General features: G+C 34.4%; 1 protein-coding gene across 1 annotated transcript; it reads right to left on the bottom strand.

Annotated features, from left to right (window-relative positions):
- Positions 1-1,202: 1,202 nt before the first annotated feature.
- LOC104214567 (vacuolar-processing enzyme-like) lies at positions 1,203-8,790 on the bottom strand. Its single transcript, XM_009764254.1, has 9 exons — positions 8,486-8,790; positions 5,265-5,429; positions 5,031-5,187; positions 4,326-4,411; positions 3,991-4,190; positions 3,348-3,396; positions 2,868-3,074; positions 1,844-2,050; positions 1,203-1,671 (listed from the first exon to the last, which is right to left on the bottom strand). Exons 1-9 carry the CDS (start codon positions 8,702-8,704, stop codon positions 1,489-1,491), a joined length of 1,473 nt encoding a protein of 490 aa, XP_009762556.1. The 5' UTR covers positions 8,705-8,790; the 3' UTR covers positions 1,203-1,488.
- Positions 8,791-9,529: the final 739 nt, after the last annotated feature.

Genomic DNA, 9,529 nt, shown 5'->3' with positions numbered 1-9,529 from the left:
TATCTAACACACTTTGAAGGAGAATTCACGTGGGGCAACACACACCATGCTTGGAGGAGGCTTCTAACTAGTTTTTCTTCTTTTCTCTTCCTTTAATTTCATAGTTTATTAGTTCTAGAGTTTTAAGGCGCTACATGAACGTTGTAGTTTGAAGTTTAAATTGTTCTTATTATTTATCATATTGGGTTATTTATCCAATCTTGCGTTTAATTATTTGATTGCTTGATCACCAATTGAATAATATCTACGAATCTAGGATTGAACTCGGGAGAGGGAATTCTAGATTGCATATAAGATTGAGTAGAACAAGATCTTAACTCTGAGGGGGAGTGGATTTGCGGTTAGGATAGGAATATACCTAATCGCCTTGCTTGGTTATTATACAGGAATTATAAATGTGTTCTTGTTAATCCTAATTCCATAGGAATATATGCGTTAGGTTAGCTTGAATAGGCGAGTAGTACTTTGGGAGAAGGCTACGAGCAATATTAACCCCGTCAATCAATAAACCAGATAAATTAATTAGACGATTTAAGTGGAAAACTCCACGGGATTGTTAGCTGACCCATAGATCTAGAATGTTCGCTCACATTGAATTCATCTCTATAATTTGCCAACTTATTTTCTTTAATCTCTTAATTTACTACTCTAGATTAATTTTAGTTAAATATTCATATGTTAGAGTTCGCTTGAATAGATTAATTATTTGGTTTAATTTAGTTGAGAGTTAATCACAAGTCCCTGTGGGTACGATATCTGGACGTACAATCCTATATTACTTGTCGGCCACGTATACTTGCGTGTGCGTTTGAGAGCAACAAGTTTTTAGCAACATGTTTTTGCGTGTGCGTTTGGCCACGTATACTTGCGTGTACGATCTCACCACTCCACAGCTTGAATTACTAGGCAAACGGAAAGCTGTATGTTCTATAGGGCATATCCGGGCCTCTATGTAAAACATACTATAATGTGACCAGTACAGAAAAAGTATGTGACAAATTGGAGAGAAAAAATACATGAAAGAAGACGCGAGTAAGTAAAGAAGTCTCTTGTGACTTGCTTTCTCAATTATAAGTTGAGTGATGGTAAGTCTTTCATGACATCAATTTGCTAAATTTGAGAAGACTATTAGTACCTTTGAACAAATAAGATGCATATGGATAATACCATCACTATTTGGTTTATCATTCAGAAGCTCCCTCTGTCATGAAACGACCTTTTTTTTAATTCAAAGGAAAGTCAAGCTTACATTCTCTTCCAAACATAGTTTGTTCAGGCAGAGCTTTTGCATAGTAAGAGTTATATACAATGATGACGAACTATAACAATAGTTACAATAAGATATCTGCTTCTAGTACATTTCAACTCAATAATGATGCGCTTCTAACCTGTATTTACAAGGAAGCAATTATGCTAAAGAACCATCTTACAATCACTATATCAATCTTCATACTGATAATCACGACATATTTGAGCATTAGATGCCAATCATGCACTAAAACCCCTCTGGAGGGAACTCCAAGTATTGGATGCAAAGCTGGGACAAGCTTGTGCTGATGCCTCCACCATCTGCGCCATCTTAATTCCAACGTTGCATATGTTAGCAATGGAGCGCATATGTTTCATTCCATACTGGGATAACGATCCACAATGTGTCTCAAATGTTCTTACCTGCACAAACAGGATTAATAAGACATATTGCCGATGAATATAAGCCATGAAACCATCCAATACAAATGATTTCTGCCACATACCCATATATTCAAACAAGCTACAAAAAAAGAAAGTTTCCTTTCCACCAGCAAATTCTAGAGATATTGATGAAAATGGGGTGTGTACTTACAAAGGATTTAAGGCAGTCCCAGTCATCAACAAGAGGCTGACCAGCAGGGCGGACACTACTTAGCACCTCTGGACCTTTTTTAATTCCAAATAGAAGTTTACCGACAAGGGCTATGCTGTTGTCCAAGTGCACTCTATGTGATATTGCTTCATTTAACTGTTTCTGAGCCTCAATTTTCCTCACAGAGCCCTCAGGAGCCTTGCGGAACTGCCAGTTTGGACAACAGAACAGGGAAGTCAGATATGAAGAATTTTCTTTGTTTAGGGGCAGAAGGACAATTCTGCGACAGTAGGACTCATGAACTGGACGAACTAGGCACCAATTTTCATTCAGCAGTGCATAAATAAAGAAGTAGAATCATGTTTTTCAGATTAAACTCTTTCTCTGCACTGCATTTCAATGACAATATTACTCATGTTTTGAAACCAGTAGAAGCATCATTTTGGCAGCTTAACCTCACAAAAAGTGTGCCGGCACTAGAATTAACCTCAGAAAAAGTGTGCTTTTCTTTTTTAAAAAAAAAAAAAAACTAACCTCAACATAAAAGAGCATAATAATACGCCACATTGGCTCTTTTGAACCCTAAGAAACTTTAATTTCAAGATCCCTATAGCTTTGCTTGATTAAAAATAGTTCATTCAGCTTAATACCACCTCAGTACACATTCAGTTGATCCAGTTGATATCTGAAATGCTCAACTCTGAACTATTCGATGGTGAGTTATTAATTAAAAAAGAAACAGAAAGAAAAAAAAATCACATGGCAAGGAACATCAGATACAAAAATTTCAGTGTTTCTTTGACCTGAACATTATGTAGGGGCCTCTATAGTAGTTATGTCACCTCAAATATGGTGATCAAATAAAGTACTCATTGGCACCTAAAGGTGCCTGTTTTTATAGATGATAATACCACCAGTTGATGTGCATTTATTTCCTGCCGTTTTACAGGTGTAGGTAAATTACTTCTTTCATCCTTGGGATACTAACGTCTACAGTAAAAACACATATAAACTTGGAACATACCTTGTACCAAAAATGCAGAAGATCTGCATCACGCTGGTTAACGGCCTTTGATACTCGCAAGGAATTGTCATCCATAAAAGTATAATTATCATTAGCAGGATTTGTACCCATATATAAGTATAGAGCATCCTTGCTGAGATGTAGATCACCATATTGCATGACATGTGAACCATAAACAGGATTCCCAGTAGCAGTTCTCTCTCTGACCTGAAAAAACCAGCATTAGAGATGATTACAGCACACAATTCTTAAATGGCATCATATAAAACGTGCACGTTCATGATTATTCACAGCAAGAACCAAATCATCAGAGTATAAAATGACATCCACCTTACCCCTTTTTCCTTTCTCACTTTCACAACTCAGAAGTATTGGCTTCACTTTGTAAGTTCTTCATTTTACTACTATTATTTTAAACTTTTCTGATGAATCATGCACTCTATTGGATTACCACTATTCTCCACGTCCATAAGATCTTACCAGGTGATACTGCTGCTTCAGACTTTCAGTCCGCAGGTTGTGTAATTCACTGCTCAGGCACAAAGATACAGAGTCAACAAAAAATTATGCTGTTGAAACTAATAAAAATAATTTCATAAGCAGATTTATAGTTATAACAACTATCCCTTAATCTCAACTAGTTGGGGTCGCTAATTAGCATGTTCATAATTGCATAATGAACAAAGTTGAACGTGAAGGAATAACAAATGGAAAGAAATTCTCATAAAGTCTCGAGCAGTAACTTAGGAGTTCTATAATCTCCAGTGAAGAATTCAAGAGTGTCTTCAATTTCTATGGCAATGATATTTTATATTATAGGGCTTGACAAACTAAATTTTTTCAAACATAGCTCTCTGTTGATACAGAAGTTGTACAATCTCCAGTATAGAAGAGAATGTCTTCAATTCTATGCCAAATTGCCAATAATATTTATAGGACTGATGAACTCATTAGCAAAGCAAGAAGGTCTAAAAAAAGCTTACACATTTGACAAATATCATAGTCAAAAATCACAACACATCTTAAACTAAAATAAATATCTTAAAGCTGTTCAACATGGTATTTATGTAATGACAGCAAAGGAAAAGCAGCAGGTGAAGAAGGTCAGAAAAGCCGCATGTACCTGTCCTCCATCCAGGAAATACTGTACAAGTCACCCAGGCAAGTCTCATATTCAATAGGAGGACTGGGATACTCTCCAGGACAATAGGTTCCCCAGCTACTCTCTTCAGCATTTGATGCTGTTGTGGCATAGATATTTAAACCTTCAGGAAGAAGACCCTCAAATATACTACCAGACTCACAAGCTTCAAGGTAAAATACCTGCAAATAGACAGAAGAAATAACTTAGAGAATGGAAAAGGACACCACACACACACACGTGTGTATATATATATATATATATATATATATATGAACCTAGAGCAGTAGGAGTTGGCAGGAAATATAACAGCTTACCAAGCTTTTATATGTTCCGGAAGCATGCTTCTTCTTCAACACGTCAATCAGATCGTTTGCATAGAGGTAAGGATCGGTAGGCATCCCTAGAGTACATGACAGTGTAATTAGCATATAAGGTGAAGGAACTATAAGAAGAATATGAAATAGGATGGAAGATTAATTATAGAAATATAGTTTAAAAGTTAAGGAGAATATATTAACTTGACAAAGCTATATGCTTGTAGATGATAATTGCTAATCTTAGAATAAAAACTCAAGTCTACAATAAAGTCAAGAAACTAGTAAGCGCCCAAACGATGCAATAAGTCGACTGCCCTATGTTTTCAATCGGAGTTCCCCAATGCATCCTTGAATTACTTTTTCTAGAAAAAACTTTTAGTGAGTGATAAAAGTGGTTAAAACATACTAGATGTGTCATCTTTATAGTTTTTTCTTAAATCCCCTTGTTAGAATTCTCGGCCCGCCATTATTCCAGACATTTGCTTTAGAAACAGAATTTCAAAGAACTGTTGCAGATTCAACAGATAGCAGTCTAATACATATATAACCAATTTACATCCTGTTTTTCTAACACAACAAGGACCAGCAGACATCAATGTCTGTCTAGCACTTTAAAAAAAGCTAAGAGGAAAGGTAAAACAGGAAAGGATCAAAGATTTTCGTGAAACAATCAGTATTTAGAAGTACTGAGAAGTTACTCACCAAGCACTCCAGGGCCGCCATGATCACTATAGAAGATGAGGATATGATCATTCGGACCACTATTCACCACCTTTCCGCTGCCTCCACTAAGAGCAGTTTTGTTCCCAAGGAGAGCAGCAAAAAAGTTGTTAACAGTAACATCATCCCCAGTGTAATCCTGCCTCAAGAGACAGCCTCTCAGAAACTGATATTACTAGGTATTATGTTAAAATATGAGGAAGTATATACACCTACCTTAGGAACTCCTTTGTAAACATCCTCACCATGAGGGCTATTAATGATAACTCCTGGTCTTGGATTCTCTTCATTGTTAGCAATGTCATCGTACATAAACACAACAATGTTCTCATCTTTGAGACCACCCTTCTTCAACAGTTGATATGCGTGGCATATATCAGCCTGAGTCAAGGTTGACAGTGCATATTAAGATTTTAAGTTGTATATACACGGTGTAACAAATATTTAGGCAGATTACTTATTAGATGATTATCGGTAAATCCCTTAACAAACATTAATTGGTAATTGGTAAAAATAGTAACTAACCTACTGTCACAATTTGAAAATAGTATGTTGAAATGTGTGACCATCTCATCATAAAGCTTAAGTTGCACACATTTATTTACTTAATTATGTCTTCAATACGCCCCCTCACGTGCAGGATTGATTTTTTTTTTATGAGCCAAGCACGTGGAACTTTTTCTTTTTTTGATATTGGGTGGCGGTGAGGCTCAAACCCAGAACCTCTTTACTTGCTCTTATATCATATCATGTTGAAATGTGTGACCATTTAATCTAAAAGCTTAAGCTATTAGAGAGAGCACACTTTTATTTACTTAATTATGTCTTCAATAATGTAAATAACTTTACAATGTCAGTAGTATATAGAAAACCATGTAGAAGATTCATAAAGTCAATCTCAACTACTTTGCAATTGAGACACAATGAATTGATTGTTTTATTGGAGGAAGATGCTATTTTGCAACAATTATTACCCAAAAAATATTATTTAGATACTTGTTTGTATTAAGAAGACCTTTCAACTTCATAGAAGCTGCATACATTAGCTACAATACAACTATAGTCTAAAACACCTTCCTACTCATCAGAAACCAAGAAAATGACACCTTACACCAAAGCATAAATATCAACTAGCGCAGTGGCAGTGTACCCCACACCAGCTTTCTCGAAGCTGGTCCTAATTAATGGAGTATATTAAATGGAAACAAATTTAAGGAAAACTTTACTTTTCCTATTTTACGTGACACAATTTTCTTTTGGAAAATTTCACATAATAACAACTGAGCTCCCTACTTTTTAATTTTATAGCCTATATTTTAATTTACAACTAACTTGCCCAAAAATAATAAGATAATACTCAACATTCAACTCCAATAGGTTCTTGGAATTACTATTTAATTTTTAAAAAAGATTGCTCAAGCTTTTAAGTTAACTTTTGAATACTGTGACTCAAATATTAGTTCAACAAATCAAATCCACTTGGGTAGTGAAAATTAGATTTTTAACAAGCTTAAATATGTGAGTTTAAATTCCAAATTTGATTTCGTGAGAATTTTGGAGTGGGTATTATTGAAACTTGTTAGAAATAGTATAAGGAGGTTGTATATAAAATTTGAAGTCATTAATGGAGATTTGGACTGGTTTTGAACAAGAATTGCAACTGAAAATCGTGGAAGAAGTTTGTCTACAGTTGTTTGTATAAAGGTGTATAAAGTATAAGATATGTTTATACACTCATATACACTATTATACAAGATTATACAAAAAACTGACTTCGTCTTCTTCCTTGCTTCTTTTCTGAAATTTAACTCAAATCTTGCTCAAATCTATTCCAAATCACTTCAAATTTAAATGTTGAACTCCTTTTGATATTTGCAATCAATTGGAACAACACCCAATCCAAACAACTAACAAACTCAAAAAATCATATTTTCGAAAGCAAAGCTTTGAATGGCCTTCAATAGTGGACTTCTACTTTTCAATTTTCTTACATTGCAACCAGGTGACGTAGGGGGAGAAGCAGAAAATACACGATCCCTTGAAGCATATGTAGAAGATGTGAGAAGAAGAGAGAGTGAAAGTAATGGTTGTGAGAATACATAATTAACTCCATAGGTTTTAGAAGCAGTGATTGTAAGAACACAAATTTTGAATTTGCAGTGCTTTCAAAATATGTACAATATGAGCTAGGTAAGGTAAAACTTAAAAACATTGGCCATTTTTTGTTATGGTGTGAAGCCATGTGTATTTTTTTGTAATTCTTTCTTTCTTTTTAACTTGTTGCAAAAAATAATTTCTTGTTTCCTATAATTATAAACTATTTAGCTTTAAACTCCTTAATGAGACAATTCATAACCATAAAATATTTATGATTTATTTTAGATTACAAAATTTCAATTTTACTTTCTTAAACTTCATCTGAGTCAACCAATATCACATAAAGAGTGAGTATGGGAGAAATATCTATTGCAGTGGTTGGGCCCACAACCAACATCCATAATTACGCCAAAAAAAAAAAAAGGAAAAGGTCAAGCAACACACGTAAGTCCATAGAGAATTAAGAAACTTCGCTCTTGTGTGGTTGTCACCAATAGTAACTTCCCACCATGTCCAACTAATTTTCGGTTGAGAACTAAGACTCACCTTTCAGCTTTATAAAGTAAAATAAAATAAAATAAAGTTGTATCAAATAAGTCTGAATCTCCATACCTTCTAAATTTTACCAAGCACTTACGTTATAAACTTTTTTTGGATAGGTTTGACAAATATATATTTGCGTGCATCAAACTCATTCATTGTCAAATCTTTTATAATGTACAAAAGTATGTGCCGAATAACTATGTTCACTAAAGTTGGAGCAAGTGAGCTCCAAACTCACACTTATTTTAATTAGTGTTATCACTATGATTTGACCTGAAATATTCATGTTGATACCAGTGGCGGACCCGAGTGGTGGCTAGCGGGTTCAGTTGAATCCGCTTCACAAAAAAATAATACTGTGTATATATATATATATATATTAGGATTAAAGCTGTGTAAATTTTGTATAAATATTTATTTGAACCCACTTGACAATTAGTATTTTACGACTAAAGTTATAGACTTCTAAGATTGAACCCGCTTGCACAAAATTCTGGGTCCGTCGTCACTGGTTGATACTGTTATAACACCTCAACCATTCAATATATAATGACAATCACCAAAGTCCAAAGATACTTCAATAAATAAATATAACACTAACATAGATTCAATTAACTTATATTATCCTTAAGCAACTCGCACTCACAAGCAAAATAAAAGTCGCACAAAAAGAAAAGGTGGAAGTGATTATTTTCAGGAGATGAAGGGAAATATGAAAACAAAAGCTAGAGAATAAAATTATTGTAGGAAAAAATAAGTAAAAAAATAAGTAGGATAAATAGTGTGGATAATCTGACCTGGTGACGGTAATTCCAATAACCGTTAGATCCGGCTAGCAGGATAGCCCATCTGGTACCGACGGAGTCGTCATCATGATCATCGCCGACATTACTCTTATCGGCACCGAAGAATCTAGAAACTTCTGACGGAAGTTTCAAAACATTACGGCTCTCTGAAACGGCGACGTTAAGTGCGAGTCCAATTATGAACAGAGTACCGGCGATGTGACGAATCATTATCAGCTCCGGTGATACAAGGAAAAAAAATGGAAGAAGCTGTTATATTAAAGGTAGGGGTGGCAAATGGATTATGTAAATTTATATAACAATGTTCCGTCATGGATATGTAAATTTATAGAGTTTGATATGGATATTCATTGATATGACGTGTACGGTTGAGATCCAAGTCGGCTTGGATTTGCTTTTTGATTGGACCATCCGCCTTTAAACGGACCTACTATGTTTTTATTTTATCGTAAAGAATTAATCTAAATAACCCAAATTAAACTAAAATAGACAGAAAAGGTATAATATATATAATATTCATGTAGAATAATTATATAATAAGTGTATAATTTATATATACCTGCTAAGAAAAAATAAACAGTAAATTTAGCGGGCTATTTATGTAAAGATTTTTTTCATGGACCTACTATGATTTATACTCTTCTCTTTTCGAAGTTTGTTATACGTAACTGCTGATACAACCTCTTGTTTGCTCTTTTCTTTCGGTAATTAATTTCCAACTTTTTACTATTAGAATCTGGACTGTTTTTGCGATATTGTTCGAGATAGTTCCTCTTGTTCTACGGTAAAATAAGATTGGAGTACTAAGAATTTAGGGACAGATAGGGTTTGGTATATATTTGCGCAGAAACTAAAACTGGCGTGGAAAAGGCATCTTTACATATTGCTAACACTAATCTGCAATAAACAGACCATAAAGAATTTGAGTGACGTGGGCATCCAATTTTTTTCGGTAAAAGAGTTGTAAAGAAATTAAGTATTAAACATTATAGACTAATTCCTTTTTCTTTGGTTGCTTTTAGCCTATCTTTGTCG

This window comes from Nicotiana sylvestris, chromosome 8 (genome assembly GCF_000393655.2).
Source record: "Nicotiana sylvestris chromosome 8, ASM39365v2, whole genome shotgun sequence".
NCBI lineage: Eukaryota > Viridiplantae > Streptophyta > Magnoliopsida > Solanales > Solanaceae > Nicotiana > Nicotiana sylvestris.
Note: the sequence above shows the minus strand (reverse complement) of the source record. Positions and strands in the feature narration are given on the sequence as shown.

Excerpts from the sequence above, each read along its gene's own strand:
- LOC104214567 (XM_009764254.1), bottom strand. The coding sequence starts at position 8,704 with ATGATTCGTCACATCGCCGGTACTCTGTTCATAATTGGACTCGCACTT. Across the intron at positions 4,412-5,030 it reads TGGCGGCCCTGGAGTGCTTG|GGATGCCTACCGATCCTTAC; the intron begins GTGAGTAACTTC and ends CATGTACTCTAG. Across the intron at positions 4,191-4,325 it reads CCGGAACATATAAAAGCTTG|GTATTTTACCTTGAAGCTTG; the intron begins GTAAGCTGTTAT and ends GTCTATTTGCAG.